The sequence below is a fragment of the Marmota marmota genome, unplaced genomic scaffold, assembly GCF_001458135.2.
Source record: "Marmota marmota marmota unplaced genomic scaffold, marMar, whole genome shotgun sequence".
NCBI lineage: Eukaryota > Metazoa > Chordata > Mammalia > Rodentia > Sciuridae > Marmota > Marmota marmota.
Genome location: NW_026000174.1, coordinates 59,794,802 through 59,820,765, shown reverse-complemented (window position 1 = coordinate 59,820,765; position 25,964 = coordinate 59,794,802). Strand labels below are relative to the sequence as shown.

Here is a 25,964-nt window from a genome sequence, read left to right as displayed (position 1 = left end):
CACAGGGACATTTATACACTTTGATGCGAGTTTTCTGCTATCCAAAATGATGGATGCCTCATGATTTCTACATGACCAACAAATTTTGTTACAAAAGGTGGAAGAGTCTCTATAATTTAGTCATTCAGCAGCTGTTTATGGAGCACCTGACTTAATCCCAGCCTTGTACCACACTGAGGATTTGGCAGTGAGCAAGAGAGAGTTGAAGGTGTGGCTCATTAGGTAGAGCACTTGGCTAGCATGTGCGAGGCCTTGGGTTTGATTGCCAATAACACAAAAATGAACAAATAAATATATAAGACAGTGCTTGAGTCTCAAGAAGTTTACATTCTGGTAGGGAAGACGTGTGAAATACTATTAAAGCTATTAATAAAAAGTTGAAGGCCTATTGAAGGCATCCAAGACCTACTGGTACAAGATAACCCATCTGTTTATGAGACCTATTAGACTATTACACCTAGATGAAAACTTAGGTGTTTTCCTATATAAGCCCCTTATTTAATTTAGAGCATGAGAAAGCATTGCCTCCAGTGCTTACTCATTCTGTAAAATGACATTGATTTTTTTTTTCAGTGCTGTTAAGGACTTTATTTTTTGCCACCATTATTTTTGATGCATCTTAATTTTGTTTTTGTTTTTATTTCCCCTTCTTAATGACAAGCATATACTGATATTTTAATTCATTTGTCAAACATTCTTCAAGGTTTCCGTGTTGGAATTCATATTCTGCTGAGATAAGATGACCATTAAATAATTTAAGACAGTGTTAAATATTATAAGGGAATAAAATAAGTTAATGGTTAGGAAATGATAGGTAATCATGGTTGACGCCTTTATCTGTTTTGTTTGTAATAACAGGACACATGAAATTGGGTAATTTATGAAGAATGGGAGTTTATTTCTCCCAATGTGGGAGGCTGGAAAGTTCAAGATCAAGGTGCCAGTAGGTTTGACCTCTGGCAAGGCCCCAGTCTGTTTTTTAAGGTAGTACTTGAGCACTGTGTCTTTCACTGGGGAGGAACACTGGTAGGAGCAGAAGAGAGGAAAACTCACTCCCTTAAACCCTATTTATCATGGTGTTAATCCATTCATGAGGATGGAGCTCTTGTGACCTAAACACCTCCCCAGAGGCCACACCTCCAAACATTGTTGCATTTGGGGTTAAAATTTCAATACATAAATTTTGAGGAATACCTTTCAGACTATAGCAGTGGGGGAGGGCACAGGGGTTTGTGCCTAAATTGGAATGAACACTAGAGGACTGCCTTTTATAGGATATAGCTAAATAATAAAAAGGATCTCCACATACAAATGTCTGGACTGTCCAGGGAGATGCAGCCATCGTACCAACACTTCCATGTTTTAAAGTTTAAAATAATCCTTTTGTATGTCTTTCATCATCTATGGATAAAGGAGATGATCTCTGGAGAAGAAGCAGCAAATTTGTGGCCACACAATGATTCAGAAGCATTAACTAACTGTAACTACTAAGAGAAGAAGCCACCTACAGGGTTCTGGTCACTGAACCCCCATGGCTACTAACTTTCCAGGTGGTGTATGGCAGCCTAGCCTTCTTCTCTCTTCCTCCCTGCTTGGTTCTTCACCATTAAAGAAGATGTCAGAACAAAGATTTCCTTGGCTTGAGTCAAATGTTTGGGTTCGTCACAAAAAGAAGGGAACCCAGATCTCTTTTGTAAATACTTCTCAATTGACTGGGCAAAGGATCCAAATTGCAGGCTTTAAAAATTCTGTATACACAGGCATATTTTTGGTCTTACTGAACACAGAGTTGAATTCTATGAAGCAATTACCAGGAATTTTTGGAGTGCTTTATCATGAGAGAGGGGAAAAAAAGATTATTTATTGTTTTTCTCACTGTGTTTTGACATTCTGCAGTTTTGGTTTTTTGCCTTTAATTAAGAGGTTTTGTAGGTTATGTTGAAACAGTCAAGCTCTAATCATCCAAGACCTGGAGCTTAAATTAGATTTTAGATGGGTTATTTGTCTTCTGTAAACAAGCTCTTTTTAGTACTTTGAATAGGGCCTAAAAGGTATGGAAAATTACACCCACCCTAATTCTTGGGCAAATTGAGGTGGAGGGTGTCCTGGCAGAAGGTCACATTGTCAGGGATCAGGAATTGTGGAACTTTGGGTAGTGGCTATTTACCAGCCAACATAGTAGTGATTCAATATTTTAATTACTGATACATATGTAAACTCCTGAATATTCATAGACATATCAGTGAAATCCAGACATGTTTGCCCTTGCAGTGGTGTGCAGACCACAGTTTGCAGCCAGTATGCAGGGACATCTGATATGCTGCTATACCACTCCTCTCATCTTTGAGGTGAGCTGGGTCAACTGGGCAGTGCAGACCCCAGAATGATTATCAGAATACTGAGTATCCTCTTCCATTTACCCTGGTGTTTCATATAAACTCTACAATATTATGTTTGTGCCATTTTAGAACAAGGTTTGATGCTCTGCAAATATAGTATTCTCATCTGTGCTTTCAAAAATGACAACAAACTTCCAAACATGAACAAATGAATGATTTTTTACCGAATAATGGCAATGTGTGCAGTACACATTCCTCGGCCTAGATATCTTGATAGAAACCCTACTCAACTTTCCCAAAATGAATTGTGTTAGTCAAATATGACATTCAATGGTTTATCTCTCAGCATTTGTCTTTATTTATCACCTCTCTCATTTTCTGCATCCGATTCTTATATTTCCTGCTAGATCTCAGTTCATTTTCTTTATCTTTGTGGACCCTTTTTCTATCTTCCTCCTCCCTGAAGCAAAAATTTCTTCTTTTCCTCCCCCTCCTTCTTCCTCCTCCTATTTTCTTCTTCTTCTTCCCCTTCTCCTCCTCCTCCTTCTTCTTCTTTTTTCAGTGCTGGGCATTGAACCAAGGGCCTCTGGGTTACTTGGTTAAGGTGTTCTACCACCAAGTTATGGCCCTAGACACAGAAAAATATCCTTAAGATTCTTTTTCAAATCAAATCTTCTTCTCTCCTCTTTTTCTTGGCGAGTTCTTTGGACATTGCATCCAAGTTGGTATATATCCAAGTTGGTAGATTTTGTCCTTATTCCCCTTCCAAGCTCCAGAGGACTTCTTTCTCTAATTATTTCCTAGATATCTTCACTTAGGTTTTCTTTTCATACAATAAACTGAATGTGTTGAGAAGAAACTCTTTGGTTTTTTTCCATCTCCTACTTTTGCTTCCTTGGTTAATACAAAACGAACAATCTAATCTTTCAATTATCTTTACGTTTCCCCTAGTGTTTAATTCCTTACCATCTTCTATGGATCCAGGGTCCACAAAGTGCCCCTGTTTATTCCTTTTCAGTTTATTTTTGTATCAGTATCTTGTGGTTTCAAGATGGGTCTCTCTAGAGCCCGATTCCAATCATGACACTTCCCGGTTCAAAGGCCTTTTTCACTTGATTCTGATGACACCACCCACGGAGATCTCATGGGAGGTCCCTTCCTGTTCTTCCATGTGGAACCATGTGTTCTTCTAAGCCAAGCACAGCCTAGCGTTTTAGAATTTTTTTCAGTATAAACTCAATTTTATTTTCTGGCTGATCTACCACTGCTCTAACTAACCATTAAAACACGGATGGAACACTGTATGCTACACAATGGACTGAGGCTGGTAATGTCAAGTAGCAGGTGCTTGTCACGACTCTCCTGAAGTTTTCAGTCTAGTGGGTGGGGCAGGCAGAGATCAATTACATCAGTCAGGAGCACAGAACACAAAAGCTTATAAAAGAGAGAATTCACCTGATTGGAATTCCTCTGGAATTCTTCCCAGAGAAAACTATGCAAGTAAAAGTAACAGAAAATCATTTTGAATGCTGTTGAGTAGCCAAGATGCATTGCCCTCATGAATACATGAAGTTTCAGTGATTGGAGGAAATGGCCTTGCACACCATCCCACAGTCACACAGGCCTCCCACTCTGGTTCCTAACTCAGGGACTTTGCACTTGTCTCTGATGCTTCTTTTCATCAGGATCTCATGACAGCCTCCTTCAATGTTTTCTTCAGATTTACCTTTTGCTGACTTCCTAAACTGCCCTGCTAATCATCATTTTCATATCACCTTGTTTATTCATTGATATACAATAATCTTAGATTTTCTTCCATTTGTTTGTCAACAAACATCCTTCTCCAGTAGAGTAAAAGCTACTAGAGTTTTCTGCCTCTCTAGTTCATATCACCTGGTCCAATGCCTTACACATGGTAGGTCCTCAAAAAACATTTCCAAATGAAAGAGAATGATGAATATCAAATGAAAGACATGGGGCTGGGGCTGTAGCTCAGTGGCAGAGCACTTGTCTTGCATTTGTGAGGCACTGGGTTTGATCCTTAGCACCACATAAAAAATAAATAAAATAAAGGCATTCTGTCCATCTACAACTACAAAAAAATTAAAAATAAATAAATAAAATGAAAGACATGCATAAATAAAAAGTACAAAAGGCATACATATGTGTGTATGTGTGTGTGCATATGTATACATGTTCATAGAGAGATGAATAGTTAGATATGTTTGTTCTTGTAACTGATTTTTCAGAAAAGGTAACCACATTATATTTCCTTGAGGTAAAGCAGCTACACAATTTTCACAAAGTCTATTAAAGATGAGAAATGTACTTCATTATCTGTATAATTTGAGGTTTATTTTTAAAATCAAACATCCAGAAATTTACTTTTAGTAGATAGCAAAATCTAATAGATTCATGGATAGCTTGAAAGATGGTGTTTTGGTCAGCTTTTTCATTTCTGTGACTAAAAGACCCGACAGGAACAATTTTAGAGTAGGAAAAGTTTATTTGGGGGCTCTCAGTTTCAGAAATCTCAGTCCTTAGACAGCTGGCTCTGTTCCTTGGGGTTTGAGGTGAGACAGAACATCATGGTGGAATGGTGTAGAGGAGGGAAGAAGCTCACATGATGATCAGGAAGCAAAGAGAGACATCTCTACTCCCCAGGTAACAAATATATACCCCAAAGGCATGCCCCCAATGATCCACCTCTTCCAACCACATCCTACCCACCTTCGGTTACCACTCAGTTAATCCCCATCATAACCCAATCATAAGACTCTCATAATCCAATCATATCACTTCTGAATGTTCTTGCATTGTCTCATACATGAGCTTTTGGGGGACATATCACATCCAAACCATAAAGTTGAGTATGTAAATAGATACAGGATGAAGAAACTTTACTAAAATATTGATTTTGGAATCAAGTGACAGCTAATGGATGTTCACTCTAAAATTCTTTCAAAATTTCCATCTGTTTGCAAATTTTTGTAAACAATGTTGGAAAAGAAAACACATATGGGTGCATTCTTTCTCTCAGTAGAGTTTAAGTTCAAGTTCCTATACTTTATGTTGTTCTAGGATTGTCCCAGGAGAGTGGATGATTAGCAAGGAAATAGTCAAGGAAGTCCTTTGTTATATACTGATTAAGCAACAAATCATATAATTATATTTGGTAAGAATTCCTACAACAAGGCTCACATGGTTAACCAGAAGCTTAGGTAACTACTACCTAAACTTGGCTGCCTACTACCCCTCCAGCTTGGGATCTGGCTGCTGATGCCAGATTATTTAGTGCATTCAGGAGTGGAAGGTGACTCATGGGTGTTACTTGTTGCAACAAGAGAAATTATTTGCTTTTTTGTGACTCATAAACCTCTCACCTAGGGAAAGCAGCCCGTGTCATTCTTGAAATGATGCAGTATATTTCCATCCTGTGGATCGATGTGACTCCATGATTTGTTTTTTAAATTTTAGTGGGTCTAGAATGGGAAAAATCCTACTCATCATCATCATCACTATCACCATCATCATCATCATCATCATCATCAAAAGAATGGGTGTTCCCCACTAATTAAAATCATTCTGCTTTACTTCATTTGATTGTACTATGATTTCATATAGGCCAGTAACATTATGCACTACACCTATTTTATATTTGTGGAGACTGAGATATGAAGTATGCAAGTGACCTGACCCAAGTTCATTGAAGGGTACAGAGATAATGAGTTGAAATTAGAATTTAGGTTTCTGACTTCTAATTCAATTTCCTTTACTTCATGCCCAACTGAAAACATAGGCAAATTATCATTGCCTAATTATTATTGCTTAATTTTGTCAAGAAGGAAGAAACTTTAGAGGAAACAGGGTATTGGGGAAAGTCATACAAATACAATCATGGGGAATAGGAATTTTCCCTAGTTTGAATTCATGCTGTGCAATTGCACAATCTTAAATCAATTCTCCATCCTGTCCTTCCATATTTAATGCAGTGTTTGGCTCTTCTGAAAGATTAAATCTAAGTTTGAGTCTCTCCACATGAAATCGCCCCAAGCTGGGTACTCTTTAAGGATTAGTGAGTCGATGTTGGTCACTAAGGAGGCTTTCTTATGTCTATTGCTCCTCCTGTGTTCCTTTCCCCAGGCACCTGTTAAGGTGTAACACCCTGGTGTGGAGGGTTCACTGCCATCATGCCCATTCCATCAGCTCCTGAGAAACTATAAGACATATTCCCCAAAATGCCAATTGCCAGTGTCTTTAAATGCCACTTGATTTCCCTTTAATTTGCATTTCCTGGCATGGGAAATGGGCATTGACTAGGAAGTCAGGTATACCTAGGAATGAAACCCTCCTCCACCAGTTCCTACTTGTGAAATCTGGGAAAATTTTCAACCTCCTTTAGGATTTCCATCCACATAGTGAAGTTAATTTTAGCACCTGCACCTCGAGGCTGTTATGAGGATTAGATGAAACCATGTCGATGAAGGGTGGAGCTAATATGTGGAAATGTTTCTCCTGAATTTTCCTCTAGTACTTTCGTAGTTTCAGGTTTACATTGTCTTTGATCCATTTTGAGCTGAGTTTTTGTAGAGGGTGAGAGGTAGTGATCTAGATTCCATCTAGTACATGTGGTCATCCAGTTTTGTCACTGAAATTAACATCTTAAAGGAGACATTAAGCACTTCCATCTTCATTGTAGCAGTATTCATAATAAGCAAGATGTGGAAACAAACTAAAGTCATAAGTAGATGAATGGATAAAAATATAGTATGTACATAGAATAGTATTCAATCTCAGGAAAGCAGGAAATCCTGCAATATGTAGAGCATGAATTAACCTTGATGACGTGATGCTGAATTTAATAAGAATATGGAAGCACTTCTCATATATTTGATAAAATTTATGTGTGTCTAATTGGAAGGAATTACATTAACATATTTTTGTAATCAGAAAAATCTTGCATTAAGAGAACACCAAAAGGTGTGTAGTTATGGAGTAAATTTTAATTTGCATAGTAGGTGACTAATCAATAAAAATCATCATTTTTCTGAATTCACAATCTCTACTAATTTTTCTCTTTCATTTGTGATGACAGTCATGTACACTTAGTGAAGTACTGACTGTATTTTTATTGCTCTTTCAATATGACCAACAGAGGTTGAGAACCAAAGCTGGTTGCTTTCAAACTTCCCAGACCACTGAGCACTAAGGTAGAATTTAGGTGAATGTTTTCTCAGACCATTTTATGTCTGCCTTTCTTACCATAAGGTTCTCCGTTCAATGGGATTAATGAAGCTCAATTAATCAGCCAGGATCCAGAGTCTCTAAATCACTTCTGAGAATTATATTTAACTCGCCAAGTGAAACTCAATGGATTCTCATGGTTCTTGGAGTGAAGACAAACTCTAAGTGGCCCTATGCATCCTGTCAAACCTTGATTTTTTTTACCATTCTAGCCCTTGCTCCCTCTGCTTAAGTCCCACTGGCTTCTTTCAAGTCTTCTCATTCCCTTGTGTCACAGTCTGCTTCTGAGTCCAGTGTCTGAACCACTCTATCACCCCCACTACCTTCACTCCATCTTAGCTGGTCAAGCTGCCACTTACCTTCTTTCTTACCTACCACCTTATTTTTCTTATTAATTATAAACACTCGATGTTGTGTTTATAATTCTCTGGGTTCCCTTTCAAGCATTGCTTGCTCTGTGTTTGTGAATCCTTAGGACACTGTTTAGTTTGTATCTTTTTTAAACCATAGAAATACAAAGGATCATAAGCGATCATGACAATTTTGTACCACAAATTGGACAACCTATAAGAAATGGATAACTTCTTAGAAATATGCAATCTACCAAGTGTGAATCAAGAAGAAATAGAAAATCTGAACAAACCAACAAAGAGTAAGGTGAAAAAAATTGTAATCTCAACACTTCCAAAGAAAAGCTAAGGACTAGCTAACTGAGCACCTTTTTTTTTTTTGAACTGATTTTTTTTATTTGTTTTTGAACTAATCTATCTATATCTCCCAGATTTTTCTAGAATTGCATGGTAACTAACTCTGAGTACAAGAAAGTGGACTAATTTTGACACTGAGTGGAAAATTCCTCTAAGGTAATCAAGTTTTCCTAGGAGAGGTCTGATTGCTGTTTCCAGTACCAGGAGAACAGGCAGTGCTTGAGAATCTCTGGGAACTGGACCAGGAAAGAGAGAAAAAGCCAGCCATGGACCCCACCTCCTCCTGCAACCCTGAGTTCAGGCAAGAGAAATTATCCGTAGATCTGATAGGACCATTAGGAAGAATCATGAGGTCACAAGAGCCTTTTATTCTTTTCATCCCCTGCCTAACTTCCCTATTTGATATTATGACCTTTCAATGTTTGTTGCTCCCAAGTGACCATTCCTTATTTTCTTAGCTATGTATGTTCTTCATTCCCTAGGAGCTGTGCAGGACTTTTTTATGTTACTGTCACTAGGGATTTAATTAAGAAACAAACAACCAAAACCTTATTTACATGGTTTGGAGGGGTGAATGCTTACCAGTAGAATTTCAGACAACCGATAAACCAATAATGCTGATTTTTATTTTTTGAGCTGGGGAAGGAAGCTTGTGTGATCATACTTTCCCTCCCTGCAGCTAAGGTCATACCCTTGTGGATAGCTGAACAAAAGCACAGACTCCAGACACCGTTGGGAACTGAGCGTGTCCACTCGTTTCTCTAGCACTGAAACTCTCAGGGAAAACTCTCTTAAGACACATTTAATTTGGTGCCAAACCAAAGTGCTTTGACATAGCTCTTTCTTTCATCTGGGTGACCCACTAAGAGTGCACAGTAGTTCTGCTCTGGTGATGAGTGAGGATGCAACCCCATTTTGCACTTAAGGGACAGTCTATTTTTTCAGCCAATTATAAGACACCTTTAAATAAAGAGCTGCTTGGTCAGTTGCTATTAGGCTGGAGGTTGAAAGTTCCTGTAAGGGATCCTATGGAAATTCTAATTTCTCCATATGGAAACACGATGCATGTATACACATAGGTGGATGCAAGATTAAAAGTCTGAAGTGAATACTGAAAGATATTTTAATGTTGATTTTGATCAATTTTTAAAGAAAAAGGAGTTCACATACTTGAAAAGAAACAAGCAAAAATCTGTGCTTCAACAGACTTCTTAAATAAGTGGTTTCCTTCTAAGACCAATTGCACCTTTTCTTAAAGTACTTCATCAGATGTCTCTCCTTTGGCCAGTTCATTTGTGAAACTTTTACCTATTCCTGTACTTACATCCCTTGACTGAGATGATCTGAGTAAGGTCTACTGGTATGACTAATTTCAAGATTCTAATTTAAAAAATAAAAAGAGTGAGCTCCCATTTCCCTTTTGCTCCTGTGGCCAAAGTCATCTTGTTTCTTCCGCTTCCTGTTTGCAGAGAAGACCTTCAGGGAAGGGGTCAAGGTATATCCTTGGGATTCACGTTCCTGGAACACCCAGGTATCCCAATGGTGCTAGTTAATTCCCAGATAAGCAGGGAAGAACTCTTGCACATTCACCAACCCACTTCAAAGACACAATCAAAAGAAGGGTTCTGCATCATTCATAGTAAGCATCCATCCAGAGGGCTGCAGATTTCTTCAAGGCCCTGTGTGGAAGGAGGGAAAAAAAAAATCAGGAGGTAAGACTGTAATGAAAAGGAGCTTCTCCATGCAACATTTAGTTCCTCTGCGTGGTTCAGGGTAATGTCATTTGCAGCTATATCTGATAAATGTCATTCTCTGTTATCCAGGGAAGAGGTCAACAAACTACTGACTCCACTTTTCCTTTATGGGAAAGATTTGAATTTTGTTTTCATTTTATTCTGTGTTCCCATACACTTATATACCAATGTTTCTATCTATCCTGGTTTTTAATGAGGAACATACTTTTCTAGACTCTGGGTCTATAGCAATGGAGAGGAGTGAGTACTGTCTACAGGGAGTTCCTGGTCCAGCTTAGGAGACATGCATTAAATAATTTATCATCCAGTAAGTTTCTTGATCATGGTTGGGATAAAGATCATCAATGTGGAGAATTAGGTGCTATAAAAGCACCTGGTGGATTTAGTCTTGAAGATCTGTGAAGACCAACATGAGGAAAAGGAAATAGTGATGAGCCTTGGAGAGTGAGTGGGGATTGACAGGGCCATATGAGAGGAGGTGGTTATTTGAAAGAACATTCCAGGTGGAAATTAAGTGACAAAGGGACGAGATTATCCAGAGGCAGGGAATTTGGCAAGAATTTGCCAGATATGTGGGGGTCAGAGAGGGAAGAGGGAATTGTGGAGAGTCTGAGCTGGGGCATTAGATCGGGGTCAGATGAGACCCAGTTTTTTAATGAGGAACAGGCCTGGCATTGTTGGCCTTCTTCAAAGTACTTCCCCCCACCACCCAATTTTAAAAGAAAAAGTTACTAAACACAGACCATTGGCTGTTGATTTGCCCAGCATTGTAGGAAACTCTGTAAAGGGCTCAGGATTAGCATGGATGTTTAGTTCCTCTAGTTTCACTACTCAGGGCATGTCACTCATCTGTTTTGCACATAGTGTCCCAGTAGAGCTGGCAGGCATCTGAGTTGGCAGTAGTGGACCAGAAGATTTGAGAGTCCCTCCTACCACCCAAATTCGAAACCATGCACAAAGCTCTAGGGAAGATGCAAAGACAAATGATATGAAGCCTTGGTTTCAAGAAGCCTGAAATAGAGTAGGATGGAGAGACATATTATTGCTGTAGTTTTTGTTCCATGCAGACTCTGGTATTAGTTCTGGACTCACAGGTGCTCCTTAGTAAATGGATGTTGGGTAGATAGTGATTCATGAGCTAGTGAACAGTCTGGGGACTGGCAGTGAGGGGGAAATGAGAGGTCTGAGCCAAGAGAAGTGACGTTATTACCTGATGATATCTCCAAATGCCTTCAACATGGGCTTATTCACATACTGCAATCCGTGCTTGGTGCACAGTGACCTCACCAGGGGTGCCACTTTGTGATAGTTATGGCGCGGCATTGTGGGGAACAGACTAGGGAAAGAGATAGCAGACATGAAGCTTAGGCCTGTAGAGAAACCAAAGGAGTTTTCTTTCCTGTATTACCAAATACAATTCTGTTAGCAATGTAGACCCAACCTTGACCTTGCTCAATACTTCTGGGAAGTTCTAGCACTCTTGCCAAGATGCTCTCATCTTATCTCTTAACACCTCTGTGAGCCAGACCCATTTGGGTGGCAATGTTTGGGAAATGCTAACAGAAGGAATACTAGCTCCATCAAATATGTTTATTTGGGGGCTGTCTATCATTTTGAACTACCGAGGAGAGCTGAAGAACTCTCTCATCCCCTGTCTCTATGTCTGTCCCTCTCTATCCATCTAATTTCTACCCCATGAATAGGTGAGTATTCACTAAGGTCTAGTCATAGTACATGGGGAAGGGTTTTAAGACAGAAATAAGAAGTTAGGAGATCTGGGTCTTATCTAAGGTTTTCACTCTTCAGTCAGTAACTTTCTTGGATTTTAACCTCATCTTTGAGAAAATATGAACAATAACCCTTTCTTGTTTTGCTAAGATTTTTAAGGACTACTGTAAAAGAAAGGATGAGAAAATCACATGAACAGGTATAAGATCTCTTTTCTTCTCTGCATCTCCCAGATATGGCTTATATAAAGAAGATATGGAAAATGTCTTCCTTGACTATTCTGGGGAGATCAACCCTCCAGGTATTAACATTTTATCTTTCTTTAATGTTTGTCTACCTAACTAACTCTTTGGTAAAGTATTGCCATATACCATTTGGAAATCGCATAAGGGGCTAGAATTCATTGTTGGTTATTTTGTAACTTTGGTTCAACATAGATAGATATTTAAATTAAATTGTGATTACATTTCAATACAACATGTTTACTCAAGTGGTATGATTTATTTTATTTTTTGGTTTTACCAGCAAATGAAATGTATACACACACACACACACACACACACACAATCACCAATTTCTAAGAATGAATGTATGTGAAAACTAAATTACTGACACCTGAGATTCCATTCCATTTTCTCATAATTGTTATATCGTCTTCCTTCCTTTCTTCTCTCCTTCTCTTACCATTGAAGCTAACAGAAAATGGCAGCCTTCAGAAAATACTGATTATTTTTTTCCTGCTGAGACTTTCAGTTGAAGGACTCTGGACTATATTTTGGGGTGTTATAAAAGTGAATATCCTTGCATATTCATGAATTATTTCTATTACTCACTGGTGTTCGATTTGGAAGTTCAGATGTCCTGTGAACCAGTCATTGAAAAAAGACTGTTCAATATTACAGGTGGCCAAGACCTGTAAAGAAAAAGATTACATTAGATACAAATAAGTCCAAGTGTCCAATTAAGAAAATGTTTATTTATTCTGTCATTCAGTCAACCACCATAAAGCGCTATTGAATATTTTGCATAAGAAAATACGAGGGCTATAAGAGACACATAGTTCCAAAATTCAAGGAATTTACCATTTTAAAAGACAATGAAATATTTCACCATGAAGTACAAATGTGGCAATAGATATGAAAGAGTAGGTAGAACTTGAGCAGGCAATCACTATTGATCTTTAGATGCAGAAGGTTAAGGTGTTGTGAATAAAGACTTTGGCAGATGGAGGTGGGACTGCGAGATTATGATGGAGATTTATTGGGGTAGATCACCATTTACACAGAGAGGACTTAAAACACTTCTAAATGAGGAATAAGGCATTCAAGGGCCCTAACCCAGGCCTCTGCACAAAAGTGCTTTGTAATATTAGCAGTTTTCTTCATAATTGCCTGTATTTTATTTTATGCATTAAAAAACATGATGTGGATAGAGAACTGATAGGTTTCTTCAGGATGCTGAGATTAGGAATCCATATAAATTCATTTTATTTGGTGCCTATTTAAGGTTTAATTTTAGCTGGGATTGTTGTCATTTTGAATGTTAATCTGTAGTTGCTTTGTGTTAATTGAAATGTGGCTCAGAGGATCTCCAGGTAACCAAGACATTTTAATGGGGTCTGCAAGTTGAAATTATTTCTATAATGCTTATAAGACATTAGTTGTCTTTTTAAATTCTCGTTCTTTCATAGTTATACTGTGGAATTTTCCATAGGCTACTAAATGTAGGATGACATTGTCATTCTGATGTTAACATGCATTAGTTCGGTTATTATTTTAAATTTAATAACAAATAAATATTTTAAAATTTCACACTTTTAACTTTAGATACACTAGACGTCAATCTGTATACACAAAAACTCTTTTGTTTTGTGATTTACAACAACTTTTAAAAGTATGAAGTGTTTTTCTTATTTGTCTTCATTGTAACTGGGATGGAGGGCATTTCAAAGACCAGGAATTTAAAAACTTGGTGGGAAGGTTTTGCTAAATTCATGTCTTAGTTATAAACATGGTATGGTAATATATTATTTTAATTAAATTTATTAATATAGTTTCATGCCGGAATTATGATAAGGCAAATGAGGAAACTAAGTGGTTCACCATCATAGATAGTTTCTGGTACATTGCAAGTGGGTACAGAAAAATATTAAGAAATCCCCTTCATAATAAAATTAAGTTACCAAAGAACTAACAAGGAAAATGTTTATAACATATATTACAGACAATGTATTAATATCCCTACTCTATGAAGAATCATAGAACACAGTAAGGAATATATAAATATCCAGATACAACAATAGTTTGGCACATGCCTATAATCTCAGAACTCAGAAGGTTGAGGCAGGAGGATCACACATTAGAGGCCAGCCTCTATAATTTAGTGAGGCCCTAAGTAACATAGGGAGACCCTGTCTCAATATAAAAATAGAAAAGGGGTAGGGATGTGGCTCAGTGATTAAGCACCCCTGGGTTCAATCCTCAGTATAAAACAAACATACAACACCACCAACGAAACACAATAGGTTAAGGGCATTGATAAACAATTTACTAAATGGAAATATGAAGATATAATAAGTTTTTCAAATTTAGTCATCTAACTAATGATTAAATCAATAGACTACACACAAAACCAAAAGGCAAAAATTGGTTCTGTGATCAGAAAGCTTGAGAATCACTCCATTTTACCTTGCAAAGGATCTCCTGAGTTTGTGTCTGAGATTGTAGAAGAAGTGAGATAATGACAGGGGGTCCCTTGTTATCATAGCACGACCAGTTGAAAGGGACTGTGCCAAGCAGGGAGGTTCTGTGTCGATGATAATTCTGTTATTTGGAGAATATGCCATGACCCCTGCCCAGAATGTCCTATGTATGTAATGGAGGAGACTTCCAAAGGTCTTCCAAATATAAAATTCATTCTGTAATTTTATGAATTTCAGACTCACTGGAAATCCTGTGTCATATGGGAGATTAGAGCAGGGGCCAGCAAATATTTTCTATAAAGTGCCAGGTAGTAAATATTTTACTTCTCCCGAAGGTACTCCTCAATTCTGCAATAGTAGCATGAAATATGTAAATGAAAATGTAAATAAATGAACATGACTGTGTTCTAATGAAACTCTATTTATAAAACTAGGAGTAGGCTAGATATGGCTGCTGGGCTGTAATAGATAGACCTTGGGTTTGGATGAAAGACTCAATAATCAAACCACTTCTATCACGTATTAGTTGTGTGATCTAAGAGTTTATCATCTTATAAAATGATAATAATCATTATGCCTAGCTTATGCACTTATAAGCAAAGCATCTCACAATTCCCAGGGGCCCTAGAAAGCATTTTATGAAGATGAGCTATTGTCTTTTGAGAAAATCAGATTCTAAGTGAGCCTGGCTGCAGGAATTCTTCCTCATAAACTCCATCATTACCTGAGTACTGAGCCAGTCGCGATTCTCCTCTGTGCTCATTTTCATTGGTATGTGGCTCATCTGGGTAACATATGCAATCCAGGGACTTTCAAGAAACCTTTCGGGGAATAAAAGGAGGGAGTGATGACTCTTTAGGGTGTTTCAGTTGCAATCACTGGGCTTACATAACCCCTGGTGCATCTAGCCAAGCATTAGAAGAAATGAAGGAGTCCAAAGTTCCCATGAAATGGTGGTCATTCATTTTCCTCTTCGAATACTCTATATCTAGAATTGACACTCAGCCAGTTAGCCCCAAGACCTACCCTGTCTCCTAATTTCTGGGAGCAGTGCAAAGATTTCTGTAGCTCTGGTGAAAGGATAAAAATACCAGGCTTTGTCATCAGAGCTGGGTTTGAGTTTTGTCTTGTCATTGACCTTGGCCCTTCCTTGTTCTATGACCTTAGGCAAGTTGATTTAATCTCTCCAAGCTTCACTTCCCTTAGCAGAAAAACAAAGATGATACCATCTACATTGCAGGACGGCACAAGGATTACATCAGGTAAGACAATACATGGAAGAACTTTGACAAAGGGTCTGACACACAGTAGCTGTTACTGTCCTTATAATTATTTAGGATTTAGAATAGTAATGCAACAGAATGAAGAAGGAATAAATTGGGGAGTTGGGGAGGGCTATTTAGTCAGAAGGATGATTGGAAGTCATTTTTAGTTTTGAGAAAATCTCTAGTCACAAAAGAACTTTAAAAAGTTCCTGACCTATCTTTATTTTGTCTGGGAATATGATGTCTAAATAGATAAACTGAAATGTTTTACTTGGGAATAAACTGGACAAAAAAAAAAAATGGAGATTGGGAAAACTGTTCCTGCAAGGAGCTTGTCTCATTCAACTATTTTAACTATTGCTTTTTCACATTTACTTAAAAACACCTCTGCTCCAGGGAACGGGGCAGGTAGGCACCGTCTTCTGCCAATCACATGTAGCTGTGGGAAGAAAAGTCAGAGGATCATTTGGGTTATAGATATAAGAGAATATTCTTACTTGACCAAATAAATGAGCAACACAGTTCCAAAAATTCCATAGAAAGGGCCAAATGTGATGAAATGGCGGATATAAAAGCTGCTGACCCAGGCAATGTCCTGTAGAGAAAAGCACTTAAAGTTAGATGCACCAAACATAATTTCATTTCTTCATTGGGCTGAGTCCCTCTACCCCATGTATTGGTCTAATCTTATGTCCCGTTATTTAAGAAAGCTTCATCTGGTGAGCCCTGAGCATTTTCCATTCCTCTCTTCTACCTGGACTAGTTTTAGACACTGAGCCAAGTTACTCACCACCCAATACCTTCGAAGGTACATCACTTGCATGGATTGCAGATTGAAATACACAGGCATGAGGAGGGGGAGCCCAACTGAAAAACAACAATGAAAAGACGGCCAACAAATGAGCAGAATGTGACCCCAGTGCAAGTTGGTGTCCATCTCTTTACCATGACACTCCCAGGACATTGGCCCTGAGAAAGAATACAAGGTGGAGATCCATGACCCCAGCCAGGGCCCCACTGTGCTTCCCAAGTCTACCAGGCTGAGCTAGGAATTTGGTCATCAGCTCAGGTTCAAATGCCCTCAAAGCAGCTTGGAAAGCATTGACGATTTTGATCATTTTTTGATGACAGCGTCTCTGAAAATCCGCTGTGAGCTTTGAAGGGTTTCCCATATCCTGGGAATTCTTTAGTTCCTCCAGATCCATGGGATTGAGTCCTGTCAAAATGTGTTGGTGTGTGTGTGTGGGGGGGGATAAGGAAGGAGTGTGGGACTGGGATGATCTCAATCCTCTCAAAGTTCCTCTCTGACAAAGGCAATGCTGCCAAAAGAATTCACTACTTTTTTCCTGCCAAAACTTGACTATGGATCAGCTCTTGACCTCCCTTTTTCTTAGAGGAATTGGCTTTAGAAAAGTTACAATTATAAATCCTTTCTCTGTTCCTTTGAGATTTATTTCCTACAACCAGAGACCTGGGAACCGTTTCTTTGAAATGTTATCATCAAAAAGCATAGGGCCCCTGTGTCCTAGTCTTTGTGGGAGGGCTGGAAACTAACATCAGTAAGAGCCAGTTAGCGGACACAGATGGTCTAGCCTAATCACATTGACCAACTCCCCCACTCCAACTCCATCTCTTAAAATCTTTCAGCTCTCCCTTACATGCCCAGACATTTAAAAAGCCTCTCTTCCACCTTCTGTTTCTGCAGAGTTAACCTCAGTTTATACTGAAGTTTCTCTCCCCTATTGCAGCAGCCTGAATAAAATTCATCTTTCAGCCTTTGGCAAATGTCCAGCTCTGTTTTTCTGTGACAGTTTGAGTACGACTCACTTGTACCCAAGATGCTAAGCTGGCATATGAAAGGAAGGAAATGGTAAAAACATCTCTGGGTGGGGTCAGGGGTTAGTGTGTTTTGTGCGATGGACATTCTGCAATTAATCTACGCCATTCTCTCATTCCTGATAAACATAAGGGCATAATTGCAAAACTACCTAGAGAGGAATTCAAGGCACATTTGTGAGAAAAGTTCCAAAAATAAATTTTTATTGCATAACTTCACATCCAGTTGAGAAGGTCAGACGATGAGTGTAGGTTGAGACACTGAATTCCAGTTATGGAACTGACAGCAGTGATGGGTGGCCCCACGGTTCAAACAATTCACACAGCAGCCACCCTCCTTGGGCATGTTGCCGATGGTTATTAGTGACCTGTACATGGGTGAGTCACATGCAGTAGGGTTTCTCAACCTCAGCACTGTTTGATTTGGGGTGGGCTAATTATTTGTTATGTGAGGCTGTCCTCTGCATCATAGAACATTATCAGCATCCCTGTCTCTACCTACTGCCTGCCAGGACCATCCCTCCTCTCCACTGGGATAAGGAAAGTGTCCCTAGAGATTGTCAGACATGCCCTGGGGAGAAAAACCTGCCACTGTTTCACATCACTGGTCTACAGGCAATGTTTGGTTCCTCCCTGATTTGGGTTTATTTCCAAAATGTACAATCACTTCGTGATGAGCAGATTTGGGGGCTCCTTGAAAACATCCTTTGTGAGCAAACATGAGTTTGATTTGGCTTGGAGCAAAGTCTTTGCTCATGATGTTCTTTTCGTAATTGGTCGGTTAAACGAGTTTGCTTTTAGGCCTTGCCAACATGCCCACATGCTGGTGTGTGTGTGTGTGTGTGTGTGTGTGTGTGGCATGCGCACGTGAGCATCATGTATTCTACAGCTCCACGTAGACCATGGGGATAGAGAGGTTTCTCCCACACAGGAGCTCTGTTGGTGACTATTATCCCAAGTTCTACTTTTTCTGGCATTTCACTGTAAATGCTTGGATATTATTTCCCCACCTCTCTTTCATCCCTACACAAATCCCAGTATTCTTTTCTTTCAAGATGAGAGTCCTGAATGTAGGACTCCTTGATTGGCATTCTGCCTCCCCAACCTGACTCTTGTGGGATCTCCCTCCCTCCCTGCCCAATACCCAAGTGATCAGATGTCACTTAGAACTGCTTGTTTGCTTTTTGATTTTTCTTTTCAGAAATTCATGTCTATGTGTCTGAAATAAGAATGTTGCTCTTCTCAGGAACAATAAGAGGGGCTGGTCTCTGTCACAGGATTCTCATCCTGTCTTGTGGCTTGACAAGTGGTTACTGTAGGGAAGTGGAGACTCACCCCAGTAGAAGTACAGGTGCTGCTTTTCATAGTTGATGTACTTGATTTTCTTCTTGCCATACTGAATAGAGAGAGAATAAAACTAAAATAAGAGACAAAATTTCTGGCTATCACACTCAAGGACACTTGTGTGCGTGCGTGCGTGTGTGTGTGTGTTTGTGAAATTTCTGTGGAAAGAGCCATAGGGTTCATTTTCTGTCATACCTGAGAAGAACCAGAATTGGCATAGGAGTCAATATTGTGACATCTTTTTTCTTTAATTGGGAAATTCTTACATAGATGGATTATTCTATTTTACTATGGAGATTGTGATCACTATTTTTTTTTTAAATTCTCATGAAAATTAGTTGGGAAAATTTTCTCCTTAGGTAGAGTAACATTCTACTGAAAAAGGACATTTCTGATGAGTTTTTCTAGCTCTTCTTTGACTGCAATGTTTAGTATTCTGCTTAAGCTCAGGCTCCATCTCCATTATTTCATCAAATGGACATTCATTAAATGATCACGTGGTCAAAGATATAGACATGGCTCTTCTTATGTATCCCTTCTTCCTCTTTTGTATTCTCATTGTGGATCTCACACTGTGATTTACTATTTGTAAGATATTATGGTAGTGTATACACATAATATTTATTAGACATTTTATATATTGTTATGGTTTGAATGTCAGGTGTCCACCAATATCTCATGTGTGAGATAATGCAAGAAGGTTCAGAGGAGAAATGATTGGGTTGTGAGAGTCTTAACCCAATCAATGAACTAATCCCCTGATAGGGATGAACTGAGTGGTAACTAAAGTGATAGAGTGTGGGAATTAAGGCATGGCTTGCTGTATCTGGAGAGTGGAGTCTCTCTGTGCTTCCTGTTTGTCATCTGAGCTGCTTCCTTCTACCATACTTGTCTGCCATGATGTTCTACCTTACCTTGAGCCCCAAGGAATGGAGTTGGCCTTCTATGGTCTAAGACCTCCAAAACTGTGAGCCCCCAAATAAACTTTTCCTCCTCTAAAGTTGTTCTTTAAGTCACAGCAGTGAAAAAAGCTGACTAAAACAGAAATCATTATTCATTTTATATATATCACATAATATTAAAATGCCTCACTGCTGAGAATTGGGTTCATATTCTAGAATTCCCTTTGGTTAGTTTGGCCTGTACTCAGGACACAAAATGAAATACTTTGAGAGAAGGATAGAAGTAATGGTTGAACCTTTAGTACTTATGAACACTCAATAAAGGAGTGAATAAATGAATGAATGATCACTCAGACCCATTCTACATTTTTTTCTAGGTCCATTCAGTTACAACAAGGGCGTTGGACTCTTGTTTCCTCACTGGGAATCTTCCTTGCTATGTAGACGTCTTCCTGTATTTGGTCCTTCCACCTCCTAAAACTTTCACAAATCCAAAGGAGTATGAGATATAATAATGGCAATTTGAAGTTACTCTCGAACCTTAGAATATCTACGTAGTGAGAGATAAGGAATAGGCACTAGGTGGAAATGTTTGGGAGCTGGCAGCCTAGGTGAGTAGGCACTACCCTGAAGGAGCATCCCACATCTTGCAGGACATGAGCACAAGGCATAGAAGACTCGATCAATACTTGTTAAGAAATTGATGTTTGAAGAGAGTTGTAGAGAGAAAAAGCTCAGGACTCATTAGAAGGGTTTTGATGTGAAACCACTAAACTTCAGAGTTTGAATAATTTTAAGTGATGTTTTGCATAGTGGTTTTAAAATCATAGTGTATAGAACTGACTCTAAGTACTTAGGGATGAGTTCCAAAGGCAGATGGAGAAGTTGGAGGGATCATCTTGGTCACCTGTGAAAAGGCCTATGTGCACTGCATGTGGCTCTACAGAAGCTCTTTTGGAGAGGTTTATGCTGCTTCATGAACATCAATGAGACAAACCTCCTTGCTCTGTGGGGACTGTTAGGTCAATCAACACATCATTTTTCTAGTGCAAGCTCATAAACCTCAGGAAAGGCTAACTTGTTTATGCAGCCATTGTCCAAAACAACTGATTTGCGATAACTGCCAAATAAGTTTTTAAAATACAAACATAATATATCCATTTCAGCTGGGGCAAAGGGTGAGTCTACCAAATCTGGGAAAACCTATTTTCAAAAAGTTGCACAAAATTTTTCATTTATGTACTAGATAGGTCCAGGCAACAATTGACAGAGCTCTATTCTTATTTTTTAACAATCCTATTTTTTTTCTAGCAGGAGATAGCAATCTCTAAGTATCCAACTCTCAGTATCCATTGTTCCCCTTGAGGAGAGATACCCACGGTGATGGTCCTTCTATCTCCATTGTTTAGGGATGACTCTCTCCAACAACATCTGGTAATTTAAATAGCCTTTTGTGTGACAGTTTTAAGTTGAGGTTTTGAAAATATCAATAATGGAGAAATTCTAGAGATAACTTATTCCTTTGTTTTTGCTTAAGGAGTCCAAATCAGGGATGGAATCTCAGTATCTTACAAGGCATTTCAGCTATGTGGTTCATGTCTAAATGCACCAAAATGAACATGAACTAAGAATATCAGCACATTTTCTTCTAACTGGGCTAGATTCATTGAGATAACTGGATGTTTAGATGCTTATGGTCTGGTACGTATTGAATGTTCTGACCTCTCTGTATTGTCCCTAAACTTCAAAGAGTCAGGCCAGCCTCAGTCATCTACTTTCTAACATGATTTATGTTGCCTCAGAGGGAGTGATAAGCACTGGGTAGGGACCCGTGTGTCATTGGAATTGCTCAAGCTAGGTGATGCAGGTTATCATATTTCCTGCTGTGGGAGGTTAGACTGGATGACCTTTCAGGTCACAAAGTCGTAAACCCAGATTTAGTTATTTGAAATCTATGTCCTGGACCTAAAAGAAGATGCTCTTTGATGGCATGTGAGGCCAAAACTTTCAGCTCGATCTTTCCGTGACTAGCACCAAAGCCTTTCTAGGAACCACTTCCAGGAACATTTCTCTGGTGCCCGGAAAACTAGTTAAACAAACCTTGACGGGCTGTGAATCTCCAAGCAGAAAAAGCGGGCCCATGTCAATATCTGGATCTTTGGGGTAGATGTTTGGTTTTACATGATGTTGGAAGTGTCGGTAGTTCCACCAGTTTGCTGACAGGCCCTAAGGAGAAGAGAAGGCTCATTAGCTAAAATAATTATCTCCTGAAATACCCTTCACCATGACAGTTTTCTGCATGAATCTTCAAGGTCAAAATAAGGTGTTTGATTTTCTTGAGCTTTCTCCACTGCTGGGTCACAGGATGAATCATTGGATAAAAGTTCTCATAGCTTATCAGGCAATCATCCTCTGATCCAGGAATACAACTTCAGGCTAAAATAACTCCCAATAATGACAATAATAATAATAATAATAATAATAATAATTTTCCATCTTTCTCTTATTTGATCTTCATTTAAAGAAATTTTGGTAGACGATGGAACAGAGAGTATTATTTCTGTTTTGCATATAAAGAAACCTCAGCTCCAAGACTAATTACTTCTGGGGAAAAAGTGGCCCCAGGAATCCTACTTCAATGAATATTTCAAAGAATCGTGGATCTGAAGTGATGTCCTTGGGGAGCTTGGCTCAGATCATTGCATGTCCCGGCTTCAATGCTCTTATATAAAAATAAATGAGAATAAAAATATTTTAGCTAGTGCCAAGCCTGAATCACCTCTGATTGAGTTGTTTATGACTTCCTCTCTCTCTCTCGATGAAAGTTAGGAAGTTTTAATAGCAAAGATTTGGAAGCATATCAAGCTAGTTTCATATGCTAGATGTATAAAACGCTGCTGTGTGGTTTGGGCAAATCACTCTTCCTGTTTGAGGCCCAAATGCATCTCCAATAAATACAGAATAATGACGTCTACCTCAGCAGGTGGCTCAGGGAGATAGGAAGTGCTGCCTGCAAGTGTTCGCACACCGACACAGGCAATTTCCCTTCATTTATGCTAATCATTTGCAGAATAATAAGAAGCAGTTTCCTTACTGCAGATTTGCCTTTCCTTAATAACTAGTTGATACGTGTTCTAGATCTGTCCTGCCCAAGATACTAGTCATCAGCTATGTGTGGCCAGTTGAATTAAGATGAGTTGCAAATGTAAAATACATTCTGGATTTTAGAGATTCAGTATAGAAAAGAGGAATATAGGATACATCATTAATTTTTATTTTGGTTGTATTTTAAAATGATAACATTGTAAATACCTGAACACTAATAATGTCATCTTTTTTTTTAAGAATTTTTTTAATAGTTATTTTTTAGTTTTCGGCGGACACAACATCTTTGTATGTGGTGCTGAGGATCGAACCCGGGCCGCACACATGCCAGGCAAGCACGCTACCGCTTGAGCCACATCCCCAGCCCAATAATGTCATCTTTTAAATGTGATTATTAGAAAATTTAAAATGACACCTATTAATGTGGTTTATTTGTATTTCTGTTGGAGAATGCTGGTCTAGGTACCATACATCTGTGGTATAGGGAACAGGCATGTTTGGAAGCCTGTAAACATTAGCACTGTCTTTCCATAGGCCATAGAGTTAGCAATCCCCCCACCCACCCTCACCAATAGGAATGCAGTTCTCTTGTCTTCTCTAATACTCCCTAACATCCTTATAGAGGATATCTCCCTTTAGCCTAGATATTTCTGCTCTGTCCCATGCCCAAATGAAAAATCACTTACCAAATATGTCCTCTTAGATATCCTGTAGTGTCTCAAACCCTATGTGTCCCAAATTAGACCCACCACCTTCTATTTCCCCTCTTGGGGTCCACTGCCTTCTGAACTTCTGTCATCAAATTGCCTATGACCCATTGCTCTTGCAATTAATTGTACATTTGCTCATTTATTAACTCACTTGCTATTTACTTTGAAGTATGCCTGTGCCGAATACTAAGCCAGACATTTGCAATATCAAGATAAACAGGATAAAATGGGGTTCCCAGACCAAGAAAAACATCACCTAATGGGAACAGTAAACAACAAGAGCAGTGTGATAAGAACGTCTCTCTTTTTAATTAAGTCCTCCCACAGCCAACATTTTGGCCTCTTCCATTGGCTGGCTGTACTCTTTTAGCTGATGTCTGGCTGTGGAAATTGGTAATATGGGAGGCATGTTTTGATTGGCAGAAGATCGAGAGTGGATCTCAACAGCACAGGAATGTAGAACTTAGGACAGAAGCCAGGATAAGGTTGGGTGTGATCCACACAACTGGTTCCTCTTGGGCCCCTCTGTCTGGAAAATGCTCTCTGGAGACAAGGAAGAGCACCTCATAGGCAAGTGGGGAGGTTACTGGGAAGATTATAGAAAGAGCATGCTTGACACTCCCTTTCCCCAGGTACCAAGTGTTTGGGAAGTAGTCATGGAAAACAGTGTAAGCCAGCTATTCTAGGGAGGACTAATTTCAAATATTCTGCCCCATTATTCCTATAAAAATATTTGATTCTTATTATTCTCAACATGTACCTATAGGGGCTTGAAAAATATACTATGGGGAGTCCATTTGGAGTTTACAGCTTGAGTACCTCTTTTCAAAGTGTTTAGGGCCAGCAGTGTTCTAAATTTCAATTTTTAAAATATTTTAAAATATTTTCATATTCATAAAAAGATATCTTAGAGGTGAGACCCAAATCTAAACATTAATTCATTTAAGCTTCATATGTACCTATACACATAGCATGCACAAAATATTTTAAATAATTATTTTTTTGCGTGAAACAAGTTTTTATGGTGTGAAAATTTCCATTGTGGCATCAAATTGGTGCTCAAAAATTTTTGAATTTTGGAGAATTCTGGATTTTCCAGTTAGGGGTGCTCAATCTGCATTGCACAAAAATCCAAAATAAGTGTATATATTTCATGGTTTATTTTCAGAAGAGCTCTTTTATTGTGATATACTACAAAATCCATAAAATATATGTTTTCACAGCCAATGAGTAGAAATCCCTAAGAATCTCAATATCTGTGTTTTTTCCAGGGCAGAAGAACTGACATTAAGTGGAGTTTTGATATTTGAAACTGTGATGCATGTTAAAGGCAGGGATGTTGTTGCTTATAATTTTCTTTGTCCTCTGCCTCTCGCCTACCCTTCCTCCCTACAGGTAATTTTCTCTTTGGCACATAGTTGAAACCTATATTCATTTTGTTGGTGAATCACTGGCTTTACCTGCAAAATGGCAGAGTACTCCTGATTCTCTTTCTGAGCCATTTCCTATTTCTAGTTCTGCTTGCAAGCCATCAAGGTTATATTCATTTCAACTAGTGCAAAATTATTTCTGAGGAAACAATATAGAAAGATCTGTGTACAAATTTGAACCAATGGGAAAGCATTGATTTTTTTAATAGTGCCAGCCAGGGTGGGGCTGATGGGAAATATTCCAAATACCAGCACCAAATCAACTGCCAATTACCTCTGGGGCAGATGAGTCTCTGACTCAGCACCAGGGAAGGGAGAGGAAATGAAAGGGCTCATGGCTTCAATCTTATGAAGACATAAGAGAAAACTTCTGCTTTTATTCTGTTGTAAGTATTTCTGAGTGAATTCAGAAACATATCTATCTAACACTGGTAGACAGTGGCAAAATAGTATACCTACAGAAATCTTCTGATTAAGTGAAACTTATCACATAAAATGACAATTTTTTTTTCTGGACAGAAATATAAAACATGAATCTAAAAATCCAACTCTGTAATATGGATCAAAAATACAAATAATTTATTTACACCTCACTCTGCTCAATGGGAAAGTCAATAGATAAGAAAGAGTAGGTAACTCCAAGTACCTTGCAGATCAAGATTGCTATGATTTATGGTTTACTTTCCTATCCTCTTAATACCATTACATTAAAATTTTTATTAATTATTCTGAGTCCTCATTTGGATTATGAAAAGATTGTTCCTAATATTAGTAACAAGTAAATATTACTGAGCATTTGCAGACACTATGATAGGCGTGACACAAGAGTATTGCATGTGATCTTAACAACATCTCTAACCATCAAATCTATCATCTATCCTCATTTCACAGTTGAAGAA

The 25,964-nt window shown here is 38.6% G+C and overlaps 1 protein-coding gene across 1 annotated transcript in view; it reads right to left on the bottom strand.

The window, feature by feature from the left end:
- Positions 1 to 8,947: 8,947 nt before the first annotated feature.
- LOC107159700 (fatty acid desaturase 2-like protein FADS2B) overlaps positions 8,948 to 25,964 on the bottom strand; it is a 31,446-nt gene continuing 14,429 nt past the window's right edge. Inside the window, exons 5-12 of the mRNA XM_015506307.2 lie at positions 21,921 to 22,046; positions 18,910 to 18,970; positions 16,529 to 16,605; positions 16,236 to 16,333; positions 15,198 to 15,294; positions 12,606 to 12,685; positions 11,255 to 11,380; positions 8,948 to 9,969 (exon numbers count right to left, since the gene is read on the bottom strand). Of these exons, the coding sequence (XP_015361793.1) occupies positions 9,921 to 9,969; positions 11,255 to 11,380; positions 12,606 to 12,685; positions 15,198 to 15,294; positions 16,236 to 16,333; positions 16,529 to 16,605; positions 18,910 to 18,970; positions 21,921 to 22,046 (714 nt within the window). The 3' untranslated portion in view covers positions 8,948 to 9,920. The remainder of the gene's footprint in view (positions 9,970 to 11,254; positions 11,381 to 12,605; positions 12,686 to 15,197; positions 15,295 to 16,235; positions 16,334 to 16,528; positions 16,606 to 18,909; positions 18,971 to 21,920; positions 22,047 to 25,964) is intronic.